Raw genomic sequence first — 25,736 nt, forward strand, 5'->3', positions numbered from 1 at the left:
AGCACTCTGCACATAATAACTTGTTTAATTCTACCTATGAGGCAGGTGCCATATACACCATTTTTATAGATGAGGAAACTGAGCCTTTGCAAAAGTTATGGTGGCTGCCTGAGGTTGCACCGTGACTTAGTGGTAGAGTGCAAAGTTAAGCCCAGGCAGTTTGTGGACACCACAAAGTGTCCACTCTCTTAGCTGCCCCCCACGTCCTGCATACACCAGATGCTGGGTTGGGTCCTGGGATAGATCGGACCCAGTTCCTGGCCTCATGAGGCTCACACTCTTGTAGGAGAGCCATACTGGAAATGAGAATGGCACAAATGTCTATGGTGACTGGTGCCATGAAGGAGACACACAGCATAGGATTCTGAGAAAGTGAATAAATACCAGGGTGGGACTAATTCAGTTCTGGGAACCAGAGGCCAGTCACGTTGCAGGTCTCCTACTTTTATTCTGTGCCAAGAGCAAAAGAATACTTCTATGTGAAAATGTGTATCCATATAAATGCCTCATATGCAAACATTAGGTGAGGGGAGGTTGATGAGATGTCATCTGAATGAGTTTTTAAAATTGCAACAGTAAGTTAATTTCTACATTTTTTTTTTCTTTCTTATAGTATGACACCTGGTCTGATTATCTTTTATCTCAGTCCGGCATTTCTCATCCTCAGCAGTATTGAATATTTGGGCCAGATAATTCTTTGTTGTGGGGGAGGGGAGTCCATTGTAGAATGTTTAGCAACATTGCTGGCCTCCTCCCACTAGTAATAACCCTTCCCCACCCCAAAGTGTGACAACCAAAAATGCCTCCAGGAATTGCTGGATGTCCCCTGGAGAGCAAAATCAGCCCGGGTTGAGAAGCAGTGGTAAGCCACCAATAATTCAAATTCCACCTATGTCTGAAGTCCAATTACCTTGCCTAATGCTTCCAACCCATTCATGTCTCCAACTTTTCTTCTTGGCAACACTGAAGTCTTTGAAGCTCAGCAGTTATATTTCTTAATTCAGACACAAACACACACAACACACACATACACACAACACACAACACACACACACACCCATCTGAGGCTGGCTACCTTAGGACGGGAAGGAACATGTACAGGAAGGAAGAAAATCAGCCCTTAGCTCCCCACTGCTCTGCACAGGGTTTGATTTGAGTTTTGTACCTCACTCTGCTGCATAGGAAGAAAAGAAAGTTCAGGGTGGAAAGAACCATCTAGCACTATAGATTGGCTGAGAGCATGGAAATAAACAATTCTGAAAGATGGCAATCCTGAGCAAAGCACCTACCAGATGATGACGTTTGATCTTCTGGGGAAAATGTCTCATTACTTTATAGTTACACCTATCCCAGCCTTAAGACTGAGTCATGAAATGTAAATGTGGTACCATATGGTGTTGCACTCCTGAAGAAAGAAGGTAAGATGTGTGAGTGTAGGAGAGCTTTGAGTGGCTGTGCCTGAGACAAGAGGTCCCTTGAGGTTAGTTCCCATTCAGACCAAAACTTAGAAGGTCCCAAAGGTGAGGTACCGGCATGAAGAACAGTCAAACAATAGAAATTAAAGTGAATTTTAAAGGCTTGCATGGCCAGCATCTGTTCTCGTAAGACAGCAACTCAACAAAACAGAAAGACTTTCTGCTTTTAAACCAAGAAAGGCAGACTTAATCTGTAAAGCCTGTGCTTTGCGTGGGAGATGTGATGGAGGGGAAAAAATGGAACCACGAAGCAGCCATCTCTGGATCAACTTCTTAAAAAGCATCGTGATCCTAAGTCTTAACAAATGTCAAAATGAAGCCTTAAATAGCCCCACTGAATTCTACATCCCTGAAGTTGTTCCTAGAGCTTTTTGATTTTTTGCAGTAAAATTATAGAAAAGGTAGATTTTTTAATGTGCTAAATATTCTTACAGTACCATTTTAAATGTAATTATGTATGTTTAATTATATTGTTGCTGCATTTTATTAATGAATCCAGAAACAATTATTGTGGGCTATCAAATGCCGGTTAGTGTGCCTGGAGATACAAATACATACTTTGTTGCTGACTTCAAGGATCTTATTATCTGGTGGAGAAAAAAAAAGATGAGGAAACTATCACAATGCAGGCTTTCAAATGTTTTGACAGAGTATAGGATGGCATAATAAATAAGGGGCAGCCTCCCGCTCAAACATGGAGGTCATGAGAAGAGAGCAAGTATCTGGAAAGTTTTTTCTGAGAAGACAAAAATCTGTGTGAGCAATTAAAAAAATAAAAATATTACTTAATTTAGTCGATTTGAGACTTTAAACAAGTCCATTTTGAATAAGTCTATTCTTATTACTCCTCTCATAAATGATGAAACATGGACTATAATCAAATAGAAAGTTGGAATTATAGAGAAACATAGATCTTTCGTGAGTGTTTGAATAATTGCCACAGCACTGAACAAAAGAATAATAAAATATATGGTTGATTTTTCCTATTAAGAGTATTTGCCAAAGCCTAATAAAATTCTCTTGATATCTTGCTTCATAAAGTGACTGAAGGGAAATGCCTCCGTGTTTTCCTACATTTAAAGCCACTAAGATATGTTACTGCCAAGATATGCAAATAGTGCTGCCTGGACTGGATGTAGGGGTGACAGGTTGAGTCTGGAATGCTTGTTGCTCTCAACATGCAGTTTTAAAGAGCACTGGACTTGGGATCAGAAAACCTTAACGCCAACCCTACTCTACCGTTTAGTCAGCTGTGAGATTTTAGGCAAGCCACCTCACCTTTCTCAGCCTCACTTACCTCCTGTGTAAGATGGGGTTCCACAGAATGACTGCAAAGATTAAATGAAATACAGGAAAGCCATGGGGGAGGGGAAGAAAAAAAAAGAGGTTAGAGTGGAAGAGAGCCAAAGCATAAGAGACTCTTAAAAAACTGAGAACAAACTGAGGGTTGATGGGGGGTGGGAAGGAGGGGAGGGTGGGTGATGGATATTAAGGAGGGCACCTTTTGGGATGAGCACTGGGTGTTGTATGGAAACCAATTTGACAATAAACTTCATATATTGAAAAAAAATAATAAAAATTAAAAAAATAAATTAAAAAAAATAAAAAATAAAGTAAGCTCTATGCCCAACATGGGGCTTGAACTCATAAAAAAAAAAAAAAAAAAGAAAGAAAGAAAAGAAAGAAAAAAGAAAAGGAAAAGAAAAGAACTACAGGAAAGCCTTGCTTTGCAAGCATAATTCATTCCTGAAACACGCTCGTAATCCAAAGCACTTGCGTATCAAAGTGAATTTCCCCATAAGTAATAATGGAAACTCAGATGATTCATTCCACAACCCAAAAATATTCATATAAAATGATTAAGATACTGTAATATGACACAAAATAATAAAATACAAAATATAAAGAAAAACAAATTCACCTGCACCTACCTTTGAAAACCTTCATGGCTGGTGTGAGGGAGACAAGAGAGAGGGGGGTTATTGTGTAGGACGACTTTCACTGTCACTAATGGAATCACTGCTATCTATTGGCTTAATGGAATCCTTTTCGTGCAAGTTTAACAAGGAACCTATCCAATGACACTCGTTTTTGCCTCCTTTTGAGGATTTTGCAGGAATGTGACATTGCATTGATGATCACCCACAATCCCGGAGCGAGACAGAGAGAGACAGAGACAGAGAGAGACAGAGAGAGAGAGACAGAAACCATTGGCTCAGTTGTGATCATGTGACATTCAGTGTCATGTAATACTCGTATTGGAAGACATTGCTCATTTATCAAGTTAAAATTTATTAGAAATGTTTGGTCCTCTTGCAGAACACTCCCAGAAGAAGGAACTCACAATCCAAGGTTTTACTGTATAGGTTAATTTTATCCATTATATTCCCTTAGTAAGTAGCCATTGCCTGAATGGATATTCTCTTACAACAATACAAGATCATACTTTAACTTAAACATAATTGCAAAATATGTGACAAGGAGTAAATGGAAGGCTCCTGCTGTCTTCCTACTTCCTGCCCCACCCCAGTCTGTCCTCACTATGACCAGAATGATCTTTATGAAACACAGATTGATCGTGTCCCTCTCCTAAGTGGTATCCTCCAGTGCTTACTCATCACTGTCCAGAGGAAACTCAATGCCTTTTATGCAGAGGTCCCTTCTGTTCTGGGGGTGATCTGTGCCCACCTCTCCAGATAATCTCCTGTGCCCCCTGGCACACCCTGTGCTCAGCCAGGCTACATGTGCCACCCTCTCTTCTCCTCATGTCTTTGCACACACTCCTTCCTCATATGGGAATGCCCTTGATCCCAGTCCTTCACCCTGCAAAATACTTCTAGCTAGTTCTTGCATGTTCAGCGCAAGTCTCAAGACCTTCCTGTGTGCTTTCCATAGTGTGCCGATATCTGCTTCCCCAGGAAACTTCTCTCCCTGAAACGCCATTGTCCATGTGCTTGCTTCTCTCCCCTGTTGACTCAGACTCCTTGAGGGCAGGGACTCGGGGTCATTGCACTTTGCCTTTGCCTCACCCTGTGCCTGGAACAGTGTCGGTCCTCAGTAAGTCTTGCTGTATGCGTCAATCAATCAATCACTGCGATGGACTGAATGTGTCCCCCCCAAATCCATATGTTGAAATCTTAACCCAAAAGGCAATGGTGACAAGAGGTGCAATCTTTGGGAGGTGATAAGGTTATGAGAGTGGAGCCCCCATGAATGGGTTTAGTGCCCTTAAAAAAAGAGATCCAAGAGAGCTCTCTCACTCTCTTTCTACCAATGTTAGGCCCAGTGAGAAGAAAGCTGCCTATAAACCCGAAACTGGGTCCTCAACAGACACATCAATCTGCTGGCACCTTGACCTTGGACTCCAGAACTGTAAGAAATAAGTGTTTGTTGTTTAAGCCTCCCAGGTCGTGATAGTTTTGATATTTGTATTAAAAGAGCCCAAATGGACTAAGTCACTGATATTAATTGACGTACCAAGTGATTAAACATAAGACATACGCATACCAAATGATTAAGACACAAGACAAAAGAAGTATAATTTGTAATGCCAGAATACAAATTCTTCATTCTTCAGAAACTTCCATCCCCAAATGAAACAAGGTATCAGTTATCAGTAAATCTGCTATGCATGATTTCACTAAATACTCTTTGGTAGCCAAGACTGCTACCTGCTAACTCAGCATACATTGTTTCTTTTCTCCAAAGTAATACACTTATTTTGAGTGGGGCACATGGTTACCAATTTTTTTTTAATCTTTATTTCCCAGTCTGCTTTGCAGCTAGATATGGCAAATGGATAAGTTCTGGCAAATAAAATGTAAATGGAAGTGTTTTTGCGGGACTTCAGGAAAGCTACTTAACCAGGGCTCATAAGGAAGGCAATCCCCCCCTCTCCAGCCTTTATTCTTCTGCTTTTCCTCTTTCTTCTAGCTTGCTTTTTAGAAATGGTAATAAGAGTCTCAGAAGCCATTCTGGACCATGAAACCATGGGGTCATCTTGATGAGGAAAGCCATGTGCTAGGATGTCAAAGCAGAAAGACAGAGGGAGTCCTTTCCCTGATGACGCTATTAACTCCTGTGTTGCTGGCCTCTGGACTTACTTATGAGAGGGAACTACATTGATACTCGAAGGCAGCAGTTAACAACTTACAAACTTACAAGTTACAAACCAACAAGTTACAAACTTGTTTAGTAAAGAGCCAGCTAATAAACCTTTTAGGCTCTGGAGGCCACATAGATCTCTGTCACAACTGTGCAGCTTTACTGGTGGATTACAGAGGCAGCCACAGACAACACATACACACAGGAGTGACTGTGTTCAAATAAAATTTCAATATACAAAAATAGGCAGCAGGCTGGATTGAGTCCATGGGCTGGCACCTGTTATTCCCTGCTCCAAGACACCGTGATGTCGAGTCTCTGTGGTATCTGTAGCCAAAACTAACCCTGACCAATGCATCGTATTTGGTGAGATGAGCCTTCTAAGTTGGGAGAATCGTCAAGACTCCTGTTTCATTTTTGAAAATAGTTTTTCTTTCAGTAGACTGCTTCTCCCCTACTTTGTCCTGATTGAAATTTACAAAGTCCTGACATTTCTGTTTCCAGACTCTTTTGATTATGGAGACCAAGTGAATCGGATCCAGGGCTTTTCTAGGTTTCCCTCAGTTCCATTATGTTTAGTTTGGAGGGTTCCAGCAGAATATAAATGGGACAGTCGTCAGGTGTGTGGACAAGGAGAATGGAGGACAAAAAACAAGGCCTTTAAGAACGGAGTGAAGGACACCATACCGAGAGCCCCTGAAGCGTGTTTGAGTTATATGATGAAACTTCCAGGCTGACTGGATGGTACCTTATTGTACGGTGTTACCAGGGAGATTTTACAAGCTGAACTGATGTTTAGCAGCAGGGCACAAGCTGGTCTTGAAGATTCTTTTCAGCAAAGACTTTTCCTGATGCTCTTTGGATGTCTTGGCTCTTCTGGTTTAGCTCATCCTGTGAAAACAGAACAAGTACAGAGAGAGAATGGCAAATTGATTTCCCATTCCGTGCAGATTCCAGCCGACGGCTAGTAGCTGTCTGGAGCTCTGTGTTGAGAAGGATTCTGTGGCTGCATTGGGGTTTTAACAGAAGTGGTCTGTGCTTCCCTAGCTGTGTTCTTCCCAGGGGCAGGGGCGCAGGAGAGAAGAGGTCTCAGACAGGTCCTCGCTGTTGGTATAGACTCAAGGAACATGAAAGCTAGAAGGAAGCCATAGTTTAAACAGGCTCTAAACTGGTTCTTTTTACATAGGGTGTTATTAAGGCTCAGAATGCAAAATGCAAGGTTATACAACTAGTGGTAAAATCACAATTAAAAGTCAGTGGTGGAGGGGGCATCTAGGTGGCTCAGTTGATTAAGCATCCAACTTCGGCTCAAGTCATGACCTCACAGTTTGTGAGTTCAAGCCCCGCATCCGGTTCTGTGCTGACAGCTTAGAACCTGGGGCCTGCTTCAGATTCTGTATCTCCCTCTCTCTCTGCCCCTCCCCTGCTCACACTCTCTCTCTCTCTCTCTCTCAAAAATGAATAAACATAAAAAAAATTTTTTTAAGTCAATGGCGGATATTTTCATTACACATACTACACATATATAAATAAGATCTTTTTACGCCTTTTACTACTTTTCGTAATTTCTCCCTAACATAGAACTGGAACCAGCTTGTAAGATCAACCAACACTTTCAGAGCTCCTGTTCCTGGCACTTTATGAACCTGATCCTTCAGACTCTGTTTAGTTCTATGAGCCCCCAGTACCCTTTCAAAAATTAGGGGTGGGGTGGGGGTGGAGTTGTTGTCAGGTTAATTATAATCAGATCAGTTTCAATTGCCTGCAATCAAGAACTATGGTTGATATGGAAATTGATCCCAGGAGTGGGTTTCAGGAAACAGACTCTCCAGGAAATATGAAGAAATTGGGAATTGATTCTCTAACCTAGATTAGGTAGATTGCAAAGTCCTATTTAATATCCAGAAGGTGATTCCAACAGCTCATGGCACCCAGTGGTCAATGACTTAATTAAATGCATCTGTGCTCATCTTGCATCAACCACTCATGGAGGGAAGGAAAGGTTTTGGATTACCACTGCCATGGAAGACGGGAAAAGATATGAGAGATCCGAGGCCCCTAAGGTGAGATGTAGAATGAGGAGCTCCAAACCACACCTGCTTGGACCAAGGTACAAGAAAAATCCAAGAACCTTCAATGGTCATGTAAAAAAAAAAAAAAAAAAAAAAAAAAAAGTCCTTTATGTATGTGGCCTCCAAACAGAGGTATTTTAGTAAAAAATTAAATCCCACAAAGTTAAATCCCATGGGATTTTAAACCATAATGTTAGCTGAACACACAGTATCTTCCAGTGTCCTGGGAAGAGCAGGGCCCAGGGAATTGGAGCAGTTAATTTGGGGGACTCAGAACACCTAGAAATCCCTGCCGCTAAGGGCCTCCCTTGCCCTTCAATGAGGCTTCTCCTCCTTGCTGAAGAGGTTATTCTGCTGCATTACCTGCAGGAAGGTCCGTGCCAGGAAGAGCCACTTTTGGGACCCCAGAATCTTCTCTGTTCGTCAAGCCCAAACCTTTGCAGTAAATTTTTGCCTATCATTTTTAGATAGCAGCATTTCCTAAATTCCTGCTTCCAAGTAATTTATTTATGTGAGATTCTGAAGGTCTCCATGAGTGAGGTTCAATAAATCTCTGTTTTAGAACCCTCACAATTTTTCTACTAAAATAAAACAGTTTAGTAAATTGACAAGTCCTTAGTACTAATCAATTACTACAGATATACAATTAAAAGCAATTTTTAAATGAATAAAAATTCTTAAGTGTACTTGGGACTTTCCTCATTGATCTTCTTCTTTTATTCAATCACCGCTTTATTTTTCTCTGTTTCTCTACTCCATTTTATTATTGTTCTTTATTTTAAAGGTAATAAAACCAACATTAGAGAAAAATTAAGATAAAGAAAACATGACCCATGATTCTGTCATTGGTACCATTTTGGTTTATTTCCTTCAGGGCTTTTTCATTTTTTTTTTTCCCTCTGAACATTATGATAAATATAATGTTTGTGCTTCTTAAACTTAATATATTGCACACATTTTAATCTCTTCGTGTCTCCATAACCTTCTTTCCAAAGGGTGCCTAATACTGAAAAGAGTATAGGCATTAAGCTGTGATTATTAATTATTGAGGAAAGGAACTCTCCTTTATTATACCCAGCTACTGGTGGATATTCAATTACCATTCGTTGAATTGAATTGAAATTCCTTGCCCATTCTAACTTTGTAATATTTTAAACATTCTTCCAACATCTTTATGGTTATAGCTTTTCACATATTTTTATTTAAGATAGAGTCTGACAAGTGGGGTCACTGGTCATGTGGTATGACCGTGTTTATAGCTCAATATGTGTTGCCAAATTGCTTTCTTTCTGGAAGGGCTGTATCGATTTACGCCGCTCTCCGGCAATGCATGAGGTCACCAACCTCACTGCCCCCTTGTCAGCTCTCATGCAATAGGAGGGGGTACAGCATCTCATTGTGATTTTAGTGTGAATGTTTCCTCATTTGTGTATTTACTAATTGCATTTTCTCATTTGTGAATTTGCTTACTTTGCGTTAGCAATTTGAATGAAGTCTATCTAGAGCGAAGATAGTCATTTATACTTACTGCAAGTATTGGCCTCATTTGGGTCTTTTTATTTTCCATTTAGTTGTAGGAGTTTTTGGAACAGCTTTACCCTCAGTTGAAGAGAAAACTATTAGCCTTCTTCTGAGAGTCCCTTGAGCTCAGAAGATTTGCAACCTAGTGAAAATGCTCCTGTCCCTTTGCTTTAGTTGCTGGCATTAATTGACCAAAAGGGAGACAACTTATTCTTAACTGCTGTCAGCTAATCCAGGAAACACTTGAAATTACCTCGTCCTACAAGGCAGTAGTGCTTGGATGGTCAAAAACAGAATAAAGTACCAAAGGCTGCCCGTTGTTACTATCCCTTTCCAACTAGGAAATTTGCCTCCATTTGATCAAACCCTCCTGCCCAACTTCTTGTCCCTGAAGCAGGTGTTTGACATATGTCTTCACAAATATTTGCAGATTTCTCTCTTCTTCCAAACCTGCTTCTCATGGAGTAGCCATGTGGCCCCCACTTCTCCACGAGAAATTGAGTCTAAACAGAACAAAAACAGTTGCCACTATCAAAGGTAGTGATTCCTAGAATTGGGTATCCTTGTTCATTCTCAGCATCGTGCAAATCATATCTTTTGTTCTTTTCCTAAACCTCTGCCACTTTCTGACCCCCAACTCCATAGTTTATTCTAGTAAACTACACCTGTTTTTTTCTAGCAAAATACACCAATTGGTGTAGTTCACCAATTTTTAACTTTAGTTTTCCCTTAGGGGAGGAAAGAAAGACTAATTCAACTTCTAAAACTTTTTTTTTTTTTCAGAAATTTCTGCCTTAATCCTATTCCCTCACATTTTACTCCTAGACTCTAACTGAAACATCTTTTCTTTCTGAGGAAACCTCTGTGAACTGCAAGACACTGAAAACAGGATCTGTGTTTGTCGTTTCAAAATTAATTAAATAGAAGTGATATCTTCCAAAGCATCAGAACTCAGATATACATTTGTACTAAAGGTAATTGGTTAACACAAAGTTGCACAGAAACAAATTCCATACCTATACGGGGGGTGTATGTGTTTTATTTAACAAAACATAGGGAGAAATTATTAAATCAGAGGTCAGGAGATGGGTCCTAGTTCCACTTGGCCAATTATCAGCTAAATGGCCTTGAGTGTGTCATTTAACTTCTTTGAGGCTCAATTTCCTTACCCACAAAACTGGATTTTCAAGCTCTAAGGTTGTCTTTAGCGAAACAACTCAGTTTTCAAGTGAAAAATAAAAAAATAAAACAGGCACTTGTAGAATTCTTCCGGTTGAAGTAATAGCAGGAGGCCTAGGGTCCCATCCTCTTAACCACCCCAATCTTCTGTTTCTCAGGGCTTCAGAGGCTGCTCCAAAGAACCCTCAGATTACCCATTATCATGATGTCTTAATTCATGTTTGGAACGACCAAGTTCTCCTCTAGCTCTGAAATGCTGTACTCTCCAGTGGTTAAAATTCAGATCATGCTAGGATTGGATTGGGTATTAGCAGGGTGGTGAGACCCGGGCATTTGGGGGTATCCAGGAATAGAGAAGTGATGCCTCTGTCTGCCGTCTACACAAGCGCATCGATGTGTCATGAAATTTTTTTAGTAGGAATAACACAAGTGCTTTCTGTGCACCGTGAACTGTAAGGCAGATCATCCTATATTACCTCCTTTAATCCTCTCCATCAACTTCATCTGAAACTACTCACCCCACCCCACTCCAAACACAGTAGTCCAGCTCAGGTCATAGGGCCCCTTCTCTTATTTTAGGTTCCAATGTATATGTCACATTCTAAGAGAAGTCTTCTTTGGCCATCCTAACTAAAGATATCCTGGACATCGTATCTTGTTTGATTCACAACATTTATTACTACCTGCATAAGTATTTAATCAGCTTATTAGTTTGTTATATTTATTTTTACTTGTATAGTTTCTGACTCTCTCCACATACTCTGAAATGTGGACCCCATGGAGAATAAAGATGTTGTCTATCTTGTTCATCACCAAATCCTCAACACCGAGAAAAGTGCCTTGCCCACAGTAGATGCCTTGTAAGTATCGGGTGAATGAATAAATGAACAAGAGAGGTACTTATTGTAATCTCTGTTGCACAGATGAGGAAACTGAGGCTTAGAGAGGTTTAATTACCAGCTGTAAATCATATAACTGGTAAATGATAGAACCTTCATTCAAAGTCAAGTTTGACCTAAAATCAACTGGCCTCTCTTGGTGGAACCATTTTCAACACTAATCAATGCCCATATCTGCCTGGTGGAATGCTAGTAAGATAATGATTACAACGATAATGAAAATTATGATACCCATAATTGCATACCGAATGTGTGTTCCTGGGGCTTCTCCTTGATCACCTACAGAGCACGCATCACCTTAGCTAGCAGCACATTCATCATTGGGTCATCTAATTTTTGAAAAGTGTTCTCTTGAGCCAAAAATCTACCTTCATGAGTCTTCCACTCACTGATCCTAGTTTATCCCTCCGTAACAAAACAGAACAAATCCTTTCTGGCTGCCAGATAGGAGAGGAGGTGAGCAGCAGCAGGGTGGACTCTGTCTGAATTTCCTGAGTTTCTTGCCAGTGTACAAGTACCTGGTAAGCCAAACATTCCCAAGTGGTCAATTTACAAGGCAGTTTACCTGCCTTGGGTACTTTAATGAGTAGTAGTGTTGTTGTTTCATCTTAATTAACGGTGATATTCTTTTCCTTCACCAGTAGATCCGTGCATTCTTGCTAAGGAAATTGGGTCCTCACCCCCTGGCTTTGAGTGATCAGTTTTGCTTTTGCAGACTGCCTTCATATGAAAGCCATCTTCGTACAATATTCACTTTCCCCTCTAACTTGGGTGTGATGAAGGCCGACAAGAAGTCTGGTAAACCCTCTGAGCTCCTTGAAACCAAGGCCCAGTAAAAACTTGTTTAATTCAGTTCTTTTGTGGTCTCTGGCTTTAGCCTTTGGCCTTTGAGTGCATTTTCATCCAAGTTCCACTGTGGTCTCTGTGGTCTCCGCTGGTGGCAGCTGGTTCCCAAGGATATTACCTGTGTTTGAATCTAACATGGCTCATAACTTTTATCTAGATCAGTTGCTTTGGTCTGTTCCACCTGAAGAAACAGAGAAAAATGTGATAATAACAGCTAGTATGTAGTAAGCTCTGTGAGCCACGAGCTGTTTTAAACCCTTTACTTATATTATCACATTTAACAGACAATAACATGTCCTGGGAAAATAGCACAGGCCTCATGAGTGCTTCACATTCATTACTTAATTTCATCTTTAATTTCCACGTCCTGCCTTACAGTATTCTATCTTCTTCAGTGATATGATGGACTAAATGCATAGTCCATGGAAAGAGCTTAAAACAGTGCCTAGCACAGAGTTAGCACTCACAAAATGTTAGCCATTGAGGCTCCTGAGTGGCTCAGTCAGTTAAGCATCCAACTTCAGCTCAGGTCATGACCTCACAGTTCATGGGTTTGAGCCCCGCGTCAGGCTCTGTGCTGACAGCTCAGAGCCTGGGGCCTGCTTCAGATTCTGTGTCTCCTTCTCTGCCCCTCCCCCACCCGCACTCTGTCTCAAAAATAAAATTTAAAAAAAAAACACAAAAAAAGAAATGTTAGCTATTATTATTACCATATTTCTTTCTTTAAAATTTTTTTAACATTTATTTATTTATTTATTTATTTTTGAGAGACCAAGAGAGACAGAGCATGAGCAGGGGAGGGGCAAAGAGAGGGAGACACAGAATCTGAAACAGGCTCCCGACTCTGAGGTGTCAACACAGAGCCCGATGTGGGGCTCGAACCCACGAACATGAGATCGTGACCTTAACCAAAGTCAGATGCTCAACCAACTGAGCCACCCAGGCACCCTTGTCATATTTCTTTCTGAAAGCTGAATAGATTCAGTATTGTTGGATCTAGACTTACAGTGGAGCATGCATTTTTCTGGCTTAAATCAACATACTATAGTACAGTAGACAGGATGATAAGGTCCAAGTGGTAACATGCTACAGGATAAGAGACCTGTGATCAGGCATGAGCTCTGCCACTGAATAGATTGAACACCCAGCAAGTTCCTGGGCTCCTAAGACCCTCAGTTTCCTCATCCGTACATGAGACGTGTGAACCTAATGATCTTTAAGACCCTTTGCCCTTCTAAGTCCTCCCCACATATTTCTTTGTCAAAATGTGGGGCTTATCTTTCTTACCATGAGGTTTGTGTCTGTACCATCTCCACCCACCCATCACGTTAAAAACCCAAATCACTATAATGGAAAATGATTCGGGAAATGCCTAGCAAGGAAGATGAGAAAAGCCCCCTCCAGGACCTCTCCTGTCTGCTCCCCAGCACTGTCGCTGGTATGCAAAGCCAACCATACCCGAGTGGCTTAGGGGGGAAAGCACAGCATGAAATACACTACTGGTAGGATTTGGGGTTTTTTGTTGTTTTTCAAATGGGTCTCTTAGGATTCTGCTGCATGGAAGGTGGAGTGTCATGGTAAGAAAAGTGCTGACCCAGGAACCAAGAGCTTTTGAGCTTAACTCCAGCTCCAGCTCTGCCACTGTCTGGTCCTCGGGCAAATGACTTACCTTCCTTGAGCCTTAGTTGTTTTAATTGTCACAAAGGAATTGTTCAAGATCTTCCGATTCTAAAACTCTCTGCTACTAAGTTCTTTATGTGAGAACAATGCTCTGATGAAATCCTATGGACAGAAAAGCATTTTTTTCACTTCTTTCTCTTTTCTTTGCCAAGCGTAATGAGAGTTGGTGTGGAAAAAAAAAAGTGCTGTGAAAAGGTTCATTCAGCCTTTTCTTAATAGATCGAGTGGTTGGTATTTCTGCTGGCTTCTGAAATACATTACAAATCACAATCTGGAAAAAGTTCCAAAGCAGCTCCAAGCTTTCCTGCTGAATTTGGATACATCTTTAGGTCTTACTCTGCAGCTCATCCTTAACAACTGACAAAATATTTACTTTGCTCGGTACAGAAAAGGGTAACATTTTCCAAAATATTAAACTAGGTTGGATTCAGAACACAGACAATGAGGCAAAAAGTTGGACCTCTTTTCCAAGCCATGTCGTTGAATCATTTTCCAGAGTGCCATGAGAAACAGGGCCTTAGTGGATGTTTATGCTCCACGGTAATTCTGAAAAAGACAGAAGCCAGCCAGCCCCTGTCTAGCATGCCCACTGGTGTGTAGAACACAGGTTCTCAAAGTGTGGTCCCCGGACCAGGAGCATCACCATTGCTAGGGAACTGCTTAAATATACAAACTCTCACAACCTATCCCAGAACGATGGAATCAGAACATCCTGAGAGGTGGCCCGGCAATCTGTGTTGTAATGAGTCCTCCAGTAAAGAAGTCCAAGTAAATCTCACACTGGTAAAAGTTTGAGAACCACTGGTGTAGGGCCATGAAGGCTACAGGCACTTCTTACCTTTGAATGGAAAGTGTGAAACAATGGCAAGACTAGTAGCTTTTTCTCATAAATAATTTTTTTTCTAACATAAATAAGTTGGTATGTAAGTTTGAAACTTGAGCATATTGTTTTTCAAAATGCCGTCCCCCTCCATCCCCCAGCTTCCTCTACCCTGCCCCCTAATCCCGCCCTCACTACGTGCTCATGGCAATGGTGTCTGAGTTATTTGGCCATTGTTTAGGACAGTAAAAATGCACTGCAATTTGTTTTAACATACTTGCACATAGCTGGTGGTTCTGATCAAAACTAGTACTTTTAAAAAATTTTCACTTGAGATCTCTCCTAGGGGAAAATAAGGAGACAAAAATGAATGCCTATAATTTATAATTTTGTTATATTAATTAGTCTTATCATTAACAAAATAACTATTTTTATAAATAAATTGTGATTTTTAATTTTGTTTAAGTGTATTTTTTTTTTTTTTGAAAGAGAGAGAAGCAGAGAGAGGGGGAGAGAGAGAATCACACTCAGGCTCCACAATCAGCACAGAGCCTGAAACAGGGTTTGATCTCATGATCTGGGATCATGACCTGAGCCAAAATTAAGAGTCGGACATTTAACCAACTGAGCCACCCAGCCGCCCCAATAAACTGTGATTTTTTTAAATACAGGAAATTACTCTAGTTGCCGGCTTTAATTAAGAAATAGACTACCATTTAAATGACTATATTGTGTCTATCCAAAATTGCAAATAATTTCTGAGAGGAATGAAGATAATCCTCACAAACACCTCCTCATGCCACTCCAAAATGTCTCACACCTGCCCACTCATGTGTGTGACCTGCCCAGCCACTGCAGGCATCTGAGCTGTGACCTTTGTCCTGCAGTCTCAAGCTTGGCCACGTCGTTCAGCCCCAGCGTCCCCCATCTGTTGATTTGGAAGGCTCACAAACCTGTAACTACAGTGATTTCACTCCCAGGTTCCAGCCAGTATTCCAGCTACTTCTATATCTTTCCAGCACCTTAGAGACCTGACAAGAGATCACACATGCAAACCAGAACCCGTCAACATGTACCCTAACCTGATTCTCTCTGACATTCCTTTTCTGATAATGAATGTCCCCCTCTCTGCCCTCTACCATCTGCCATAATTTGGGGACAGGAGAGCAGATATAGTAGAAATCACACCCGTTTTGGAACTCTATAGATCTGGATTCAAATCCAGGCTCTTCCACCTACTGGCCACATGCCATGAGGCGACTCCTCAGATGTTCAGCGTCTTCAGGTGCACACTGGAAGATGGCAAACGGGAGGAAGCAAAGATGAAAAGTATATAAAAACAGGATGGTGTACCGCATTGTCCGAACCAGAACACATGGAGAATGAAAGGAGCCATTGTTAATAATTATCTCATGATCAAAGAAAACAATAGAAAAGAAAAAAAAAGAAAAGAAGGCATAAACAGATTGTGGCAAGAAAAGGACATTTGTTTATCCTATATATCTAGTGTTCTGAGTAACAGGTAGTATGTCCTCAATAAATACTAGTTCCCTTTGCCTTTCTTCCTGCCATTCCAATGTTTGCCTTCAGTGTTTTCTGAATCTACCTTTTGTTTTCATTCCTCCTGTCCCCAAAGCTGTCCTCAATCCCTGTCACTTGGAGGATAGTAATGTTCTCTTGGTTGAGCTCCTCGCCTTCCATTTCTCCCCTCTAATATATCCTGTGGGCTCATGTCAGTTAATCTTCCGAAACTACATCTCTTAAACCATTCTCTGCCTCAAGACCCTTTCATGACTTCCCATTGCCCACTTAATAAAGTTCGAACTCTCTAGCTTGGCATTTAAAGTCTTCTTTTTGGGGTTCAATCTGTTTTTCCAGACTTAATTCCAAGCGTTGCCCTTTATCTATAGCAAGTTCTTAACAAACTCCACGATTTCCTTCTTTTCTGTCTCCACTGTTGAAATCCACTTTTCTTTCATGCTGACATGTGACATCTTCCACAAAGCCCTCCCCAATCTGCCCGGGGAGAAGCTCTCCCTTTGCCCCTTGAATCTACTAATGATGTTGCTTGCATATCCTACAGCACAGGATGTTCTCTGTTGTGTATTATAATCAGGTTTATGTTTCACACATCCCGCAAGGAGGACATACACCTGCTTTATGCTTCTGCCTCAGATACTTCGCACATAAGAGGAGCTCAGTAAGTGTTTACTGAATGAATAAATGACTGAATGAAAGCCACTCTTGCCCTGCCAATAACTAAATACTGTTATGGCTTCCTCAATCAGCCATAAGTTCCCAAACATATATGGCAATGATTCTCATCTATTTTGCTTCTTTGCAGAAGTACGAGATTAAACCATCAAGTCAGTGATAGTAAATTTCTAAAACTATACATAACTTTCCCCTGAATCTTCACATTGATGCGATTAGCCTGATTTGCCCCAAAGGACAAGATAATTTAACAATTTTTTTAAAAAAAATTGTTGGTCAAAGAAGCAAATTTGACACATGCCTACAGTGAAAATCAGACATCCAGAAAATACTTACAGTCCGCTGTCTTGACTGCCTCTCTCCAAACTCCAAAATGTGTGCAACAAATTTATCTCACTTTTTCCTTGCTTCTGTCCCTATTTGAGTTGCAATTTGTGTGTATTCTAGGGTAATGTGGCTCTCCTATCTCTTTTGGTATATTTGTGTGTGTCACTGTTTTATAGTCAATGAGACATACAGATTCTTTTAAGAGAGCATCTGTGGTTAAAGTGCTCAGAATGTTTTTAAGAGAAAGCTCCTTGTTTGCAAAGAGATCATTTGGAATGGTGGTAACAGAGGAACTCAGTCATAATTTTCTGACTTCTGTTTTGGTATTTATGCACTAGTTTGACTTACAAATGTGCTCTGGGACAGTGAAAAAAGTCACACCTGTGCAATCTTGCCTTAAAATGACAGTTCTCAAGCTCGTTCTCTGTAACTTTTTAATTCAGGAGATCATTTCCTTTACATTAAATAATTGCTCAAATAATTCTGCCAACTGCTGTGAATATTTTTACCTAAGACTTTTATCTCAGTGTGAGTTTTCAAAAATGAAAATATACACCGTTAACTTTCATTGAATTTGAAACACTTAGGCCTCAGAATTTGCATATGAAAATTATGTAGAAACTACTTAACTTAGGTGACCATTAAAAAATTAATGGAATTACAGAAGGGCAGTTATTTCACAAGTTCTCAAGGAACTTGGGATGTCAGGACAAGCCACCAAGCATCCTATTTCCATAAATAACCTAGCCTAAAGAAAGATAATTAACTGTCTGAATTTCTGTCACTGAGTTACAACTCTTGAGCAAAGACTTCTCAGCAGTAGGGAGGTTGTCCCAGAAGGCAAGAATCTTACCTATAGCCAGTTGGTCAGCCTGTCAATAAATGCTTACTCACTGCCTGCTGTATACTAGGCACTGAGCTAAGTGGGGCTGGGTACAGTGATGACCGCTGCAGGTGCTGTGTGTGTGGGAGGCACATTACTCCATGTCTAGTGCATTGGTGGGGGGGGTGGGGGGGGTGGGGGGGGAGCAAATGTCGTGGATGCCGGACTGAGAGAGTATATGGAGAGGCAGAAGCATCACACAGCCATAGGCCACCAGGAAGGAGGGAACAGCTGAGGAGCAGCAAAGAGAAGCTAAGCAGCCTCTGTGGGGACCTGAACCTCCTTTACTTACATGGACTCAGGGGACTGAGGGAAGCTTAAAACCAATAAAGAAGTGATTGTCACCAAAGTGATGGGTGTGGTCTGGAGAATAGGGAAACCAAGGTAACCTTCCTCTGCCTCTTCATGTAGGTGTGGAGCTAGCTAGCTTTTGAAAAATGTGTTCTTTCCACTTTCAAGATGTCAATTGTAAAACGCCAACTCACTTTCAATTTCAGGGTTCAATCCTTATTCCTGGGAAAAGGCAAAAGTTACTTTTGTGGCCACATGAGACATTGCTTTGATGTGTGCCTGGCCAAGATGTGCTTGGCAGTGTTGGGTCTCACCAGCACCATGGTAGAAACCCAGATTGGGGGCCAATAGGAGGAACTGTGATGTTCCCAGCCAGAAGAAGCAGAGTATGGCCCTCGGTGGGTCCTGTGCCTCCAGCGGAGGGAAGGCTTGGCTCCAGGAGTGCCTTTGGACCTGGTGATAAGGCGCTATGAAGAGAGCAGCTCTGTTTCCTGCAATTTGAACAAAGCACATAAAACTTTTTGTGCTTACATTTGAAGACCTTTGCCTGCAAAAAGGAATTAGTCTGAAGAGACTCACGTTATAACTGTGGTGCTGACATCAGCTCATTGTGTAACTGAGTTCCCCTAGCTTCGCCTCCTGGCTTCTCCTTCTGTGAAAGCAGTATTCTACAGCTAATATTGCCCAAGTCAGGAGTCCCAGCAAAGCCTTCACACAACCCCGTTGTCAATTCTCTTCCATTGTCTCTGGAGCTCTCTCACAAACCAATAAATGTAGCTTGCTCAGAATTGGGGGGAAAAGAGACATTTTATCACGTAATATTCATTTTCACATTGCAATGTAATGCTTTAAAATCCACCAGAACATATAGATGATCATTAAAACTACAACTCCTGCATTACAGGGAGATCGTAGCATGTTAATGATGATGTCTCTCAAATGAGTTTCGCCAGCGTGACATTGCCAACTTACCATTCTTATTTCAGCAGATAACACTGTCTCCACAAACCACCCTCCACAAAAAAATGATCAGGCCAATGCCATTTAATTGTTTTTTTCTTGATTCTCTTATAATAATTTTATGATTCGGGCGCTTCTGGTATTTGGACTTTCAGAAACATGATCTTTGACCACAGCCAAGAAAGTATTTTGCTGGTTTATATGGCACTGTTTCATGTGCAATCTGCTTCATTCAGAGGTAGGAGATGACATTACATCAGACTCCACATGATACTTCATGATCTTAGTGTCTCTTTTACTTAAAGGTAATTAAAAATGTGGTTCCAAGTTCACATGAACTTCTCTTGACTTACTATTGACTGGAGTTGCCATCTCATCACCTTCCTTCCTTTCTTTCAGATTAGGAGCTTGGCTTCTAGAAGTCTAAAATGTCAACCTCATTATGTCACTTCCAAGTTTAAAATCCTTTAATGGATTCCTAATGTCCATCGCAGTTTCCCAGTGGGTAGTATTGATATTCCTAGTGGGGGACAAAATGATTTTATGAGCATACTGGCGAATGTTCTTACTACTTATATATTTATTTTACTATGTATTAAGAAAAATATGTATGTTGAAAGATAGACTGAATCATATTAAAATATTAAGAATTTCTCTGAGCAAACGTCAACTTGAACTGGGCAACGCCAAACCAGAAGTGGTTAGGAGCGTTCTACAAACAGGAACTAAGGGCAGTACTTTAGCAGAGAAGACACAGAAGCAAATCAAGGAGATTATTTGATTGGCTATAGCTCAAGGAGTTGCTTTATTTGGGAAAGTCTCTTTACTTGTCTATGATTGCTTGTCTTCAGGTTTCAATTTCTTAATCTTGAGGCATTTATAGACTTGAGTTTTGGTTTGCTTCTATAAGCTGATAAGGCATTAGAACCGACTCAATGTAATGGCCTCCTTGTTTAGTTAATTTAATGTATATTAAAGTAAAGCTATAATATACAACATATTCCATCTTAATTATTATATGTTAGGAATATATTACACATTAATAAGAATAGTATACTATCATGTTATTGTGTTTTAGTAATAGTATATATATATATATATATCAAACCATTGATGTTACTACTTTGGATGAAAAGTAAAGTAAGTGAGTCAATATGGAATCCATTTTAAAAATACTGAGGAAATAATAGTCCGGGTTGCTCTTGGATGTGGCAAAGCTCATAAAGATTGTAGGGACTGGCTAAAATTTGAAGAATGTTGGCCGACTGGACACAGTTTGACTCCAACACATCTCTGGCTTTGTGTCTTAGCATCCTTTATTTCAGCCACTCAGAACTATTTGTTGCTTCTTGAATATGGAGTTAACTGTCAGACCTCCCATTATTGAGTTTTAATGTTGCATGACTTTGGGAAAGTCACTTCAACTCTTTGGGCCTTAGTTTCCTCATCTGAAAAAGGAATATAAATAAGTGGCCTGCCCCTGATAAAGGTTTTTGAAAAAGGAACTGGAAATGCTAGTACTTTGTAAACTGCGATAAGTTGTACAAATAGAAGGGATTATATTATCTTTATTTCTCTCCCAGTGCATTGCAAGTGCTCATTAAATATGTGTTAGGGGATAAATGAGTGAATCCCACTGATGTTCAAGTTTGAAGTGACCTTTATTTGATTAATCAAGCATTCATAGGATGGCAGTGCTTCCTGCGGAAATAATGGAGAAAGCATTTTCACCTTCAAGGAGTCAATCTAAGGAGACTAATACCTAAAAAGGTGACTACAATATAGGTGTTATGTGAATGTTTTTATAATGGAGGTATGAGGAGCATGAATTCAACTAGGCAAGCTTCTCCAGGAGATATGATGCTGCGCTGAGTCTTATAGGATGGGGAGTAGCTATCTGGGTAGATTAAGTGAGGAAGGACCTCTTGCGGAGGGAGCTTGGGCATAACCGTGGACCAGTGCTGCCTGATGGAAACATCACGTAAACCACAAATGTGAACCATATTAAACAAAAGTTCAAAGCAGCAGGTGAAATCTACTGTAATAGTATACTTTATTTAATTCAACAAATCCTGTTATCATTTAAAAGGTAACCAGTATTTATGGGGCACCTGGGTGCCTCAGTCGATTAAGCATCCAACTGTTGATTTTGGCTCAGATCATGGACTCACAGTTCATGAGTTCAAGCCCTGCATTGGACTCTGAGCTGAGCAGAGCCTGGTTGGGATTTTCTCTCTTCCCCTCTCTCTGCCCCTACCCTCCCCCCTCTCAAAATCAATAAATAAACTTAAAAAAATTCACTCATAATTTTAAAAAATAATAAAAGTTAACCAATATTTTTAAATTATTAGTGAGATATTTGTGCTAAGTCTTTGAAATTCGGTGTTTATTTACACCCGTAGCATGGGTTAATTTGAACTAATCGTATTCTAAACAATCAGTAGCCATCTGTGTCTGGTGGCTAGTGTATTTGACAGCACAGGCACAAATGACAGAGGAAAAGTCCGGAACACTAAATAAACTGAGTTCTTTGATATGCCTGTAGCATAGGCTGTATGTGAATGACTGGTAGGAGATTAAAGAGATGTAGTCAGATACTAGACCACGAAGGCCTTAGATGCCAAGTTAGGGGAGTCTCAGTTTAATCATGAAGGCATTCAGGAGCCTTTGACGCCTTTGAGAGATTTTATGTAGATCACATTTGAGGTCTTGAAAGATTATGCTGACAACTGTATGAAGGATTGATTGGGGAGTCTCAGTGCAAAGAACATTGGCGATGTTTCTCAATCTGTTGTGGTTCTCTGCGATTAATGAAACTTTCATATAAACTCAATTAGTGAACAGCTGTTGTCAATTTTTAGCGTTTTATCAGTTTGTATCATTCAGGGAGCCTTTATGAAAATTTTAAAGGTACGGTGGGAGAGGAACAAAGAATATCAGTTTGCAACGGAGAAAATGTTGGGTGTGGACACCATTCGGCTTAGGCTGAGCAGCTCCTGGTGAGGAACTCTTTGGTCAAATAGACCTTGTCCTCCACCAACCCACTTTGTACAGGCATCATTCCATTGTTAAATGCATGTGTACAGGCCACCTGTTCTTCATGGCAAGGTGCACGCATACCCTGAAATTCTAGATGATGTGGATGTAGCTTTCCTTTGAGGTAAAAAGTGCTTTTCCTAGGCATCTTGTCTAAAAAGACAAAAGTCTTAAGTCAGTTACTTATTTTATCACTATAACCTGCTTATAATTGAGTGCTTTGCTTTGCTTTTCCCTTTGTGGCAGGAAACAAGCCACCTAGATTCATTTTTTTCTCAAGATTGCCATTTTATGGGGTCCTTTCTTCTTCTTCCCATCTGCTCTTCCGCCATTTTTCTCCACAGCTCCCTTTTGGTTCCATTGGTTTCTACTCAAAACGACAGCATATCGATAAATTTTTATGTATTAGGATAGAGCAAATGAATATAGAAATGTAAAATGGTGTTCTTTCAAAGTAATATGCTGTTCATGCTACCTCTTTCTTATGCTCTGGGAGCTCCCATCCTATGCTAATCCCCCTGTTAGTAACTTCAGTGTATATGGAGAGGCCGATGAGATTGGAGGCCATGAGCAGAGGGAGGTGTTGATTGATGGAGTCTCACATCTGGCCCGACTCCAGGCACCATCCCACCCACTTGTCCCCGAAGCCCAACAAGTGGTTGAAGCATGAAGTGATTTGATGATGATCATCCCCTCAGGGCATGGACGTTAGGGGTGGCTCTGCCTGGCACTGCAGCCATTTCTTAAATCTTACGTTTGAAACTAAATTTTAAAATCTACAGTTTCTTTTTTTTATTTTTTTAATGTTTATTTATTTTTGAGAGGGAAAGAGCGTGAGCGGCAGAGGGACAGAGAGAGAGGGAGACACAGAATTTGAAGCAGGTCCAAGCTCCAAGCTGTCAGCACAGAGCCTGATGTGGGGCTCGAACCCACGAACTGTGAGACCATGACCTGAGCTGAAGTTGGATGCTCAACCGACTGAGCCACCTAAGCACCCCTAAAATCTACAGTTTCTTACATTTTAAAACCATGTACTCAGCTTACATGACATTGGTTAATTCGTTTTGCTCTGATTATACTTTAGGAAATTCAGGAATGAGTGGTGGTTTGATGAGATAATAAAGACGAAGGGGAAATGAACCTTGTTCATGTAGTTGAGGAACCACCAAGATGTGAATAACTGCTGCTTTTTCTCTACCATGTCCATAGTTTACCAACTTAGTAAAATCATTAGGAAAGGCTATTTTTTTTACTTAAAAAAAGTATATCTGTTGTTTATTTATTTGTTTGTTTATTATTTTTCTTCAAATTTTTATTTAAATTCTAGTTTTAAAAAAGTATCTGCATTTTGAGTGAGGTACTTCTGGGAGGCTAAATCCAGTGCCTGTCTGGCATCTGTCCATGGTACTTGAGCGCCAGTGAGGATGTTCTGAAAACTACCAAATCCCCCCCCAAAAAAACACACCTCTGCCCAGCCTTGTGGGAGTGGGGCCAGCGAGTGGGGAGGGAGTGTGGACCACACCACTGACAGGAGAGGAAGACCTGGACTTTAACAGTTTTTCCCACTGTGCAATTAAAACACCAGGCAATTTGCCTTTTCAAAGGTAAAAGATTTCCTTTCATGATCTCTACACACAATGTGCTCACTCATAAAAAAAGAAAAAGTAATTATGCTCTGGAAAACTGCATGAGGTCAATTCCTGTTTCTTTTGTCAATTTTCCTCTTCCAAAAGTCGATTAAAGTGATTAATAGTAAGAAGATGAGTTATCCCCATGGCAGTTTCCCAAAGAAAAGAGAAAATCCTTGCCATTGCCCCACCTGGTTGGGACCATCACATGCCTTTCAGGAGTTTTGTCTCAAAAGAGAAGAAGATTTTGATGGAGCACTGAGTAGGCTTTGTCTTTACATGGAAAAAAAAAAATTTCTGGGGAAATAAAGTAGGAAGAAAAAAAATCTATCCAGCCTGTGTCACTTTGCTGAGTCCTCCTTTTCCTTAACCTAGATTTCCAAATGTTCTTTGGGCAAGGGGGTGAGTGAGGATTCCACAGACAGGCCCTGATTAGGATCCTTTTATCAGGGAAGAAGGGATACAAATTAGATTTAAGAACGTAATCTAACAGCATCGACAACAGGGTGGAACAGAAATACTTAGACTTTCATTTAGAAAGTGGCCTTTCACAATTGGTGGTAAATATTCTATGATGTGTAACATGAGGAAAAAGCAACTCGGAGATGAGGATGAGATGAACTTAAACTAGATTGGCTGAGAATGTGGCAAAGGGATTATTCCATGCTGAGCTCAAATGCACTTCCCTTCCTGGAAAGAAGAAAAACAACTAATAAGTACTCCATAGCCTTGTATGCATGCATTTATTCATCCATCAGTCATTAATTGAGGGCCTACTAAATGTTAGGTAGATGGTGTCAGGGGGTTAAGAATAAATGATCTATACATAAAAGAAGGGAAGCAAAAAATATATAAAACAGGGAGGGAGACAAGCCACAAGAGACTCTTAAATACAGAGAACAAACTGAGGGTTGCTGGAGGAGTTTTGGGGGGCGGGGGGGGATGAGCTAAATGGATGATGGGTATTAAAGAGGGCACTTGGGATGAGCACTGGGTGTTTAATGCGTAAGTGATGAAATCACTAAATTCTATTCCTGAAATCATTATTACACTATATGTTAATTAACTTGGGTATAAATTTTCAAAAATAATAACTAAACAAAAAATAATAATCTATGATGCTGACTCAGGGGACCTCAAATTCTCGTGGCAGAAGTGGGATCGGGAATGGTTACATCCAAAGTGAAAGAGTAGGATATGTGCAAGGTGCCACAGAACCCCAGAAGCCAGGCTTTTCCTCGAGTGGAATGCTATGAGGACTTTATTCCATGGGAGGCTTTTCTTTTTAATAGAATTTAGTATTTTTTTTCATTATTGCATGTGTTACATGTGATGCTTTTGCACGAGATTTTGCAAGTGGCTCTATTTTATAAAATAATGGCAGGGAAAACATGTGGGAAACGTACATCATCGACAGTACTTTTCTGATTTGCAGCTAAACCTGTGTGTGAGAAAAGAAATGTATCAAATCAGCCCCTGGAATGGAGAATGGTGGCCTTTTTCTGCTAAATACCTCGCCCAGGCTCTGCATATTACTCCCTGCCCCCAACACATTTTCATTTTCTTGCAACCAGTAGCCCAAAAGGAAGTGTGACGTTTTCCCTGATGAGGATATTTTGGTTTATTTGATCCTGGGAAGCCTCTGTGGGCTTTAAGGGTTGTGCCAGCTCTCAGGAGTAAAGCGCGTGCGGCTGGTGCCCCTCCTGGTGACCTTCGCGGCCATCTGGGCCGGGGCCTGCTTCTGCCCGCTAGCCCAGCAGGGCAGGGCCTCTGCCGTGAGTTTGCAGATGCTTTGCTCGGA

At 40.7% G+C, this 25,736-nt stretch overlaps 1 protein-coding gene across 4 annotated transcripts in view; it reads left to right on the forward strand.

Moving 5' to 3' along the window:
- AIG1 (androgen induced 1) overlaps positions 1 to 25,736 on the forward strand; it is a 246,788-nt gene that overhangs the window by 128,289 nt on the left and 92,763 nt on the right. Inside the window, exon 4 of one of the 4 annotated variants that reach the window (XM_049654477.1) lies at positions 4,756 to 7,028. The exons of the other annotated variants lie outside the window; for them this stretch is intronic. Coding sequence (XP_049510434.1) covers positions 4,756 to 4,764 — 9 coding nt within the window. The 3' untranslated portion in view covers positions 4,765 to 7,028. Of the gene's footprint in view, positions 1 to 4,755; positions 7,029 to 25,736 lie in introns of those variants that run through there. 4 annotated transcript variants of the gene reach the window in all.

This window comes from Panthera uncia, assembly GCF_023721935.1.
Source record: "Panthera uncia isolate 11264 chromosome B2 unlocalized genomic scaffold, Puncia_PCG_1.0 HiC_scaffold_24, whole genome shotgun sequence".
NCBI classification, from domain to species: domain Eukaryota; kingdom Metazoa; phylum Chordata; class Mammalia; order Carnivora; family Felidae; genus Panthera; species Panthera uncia.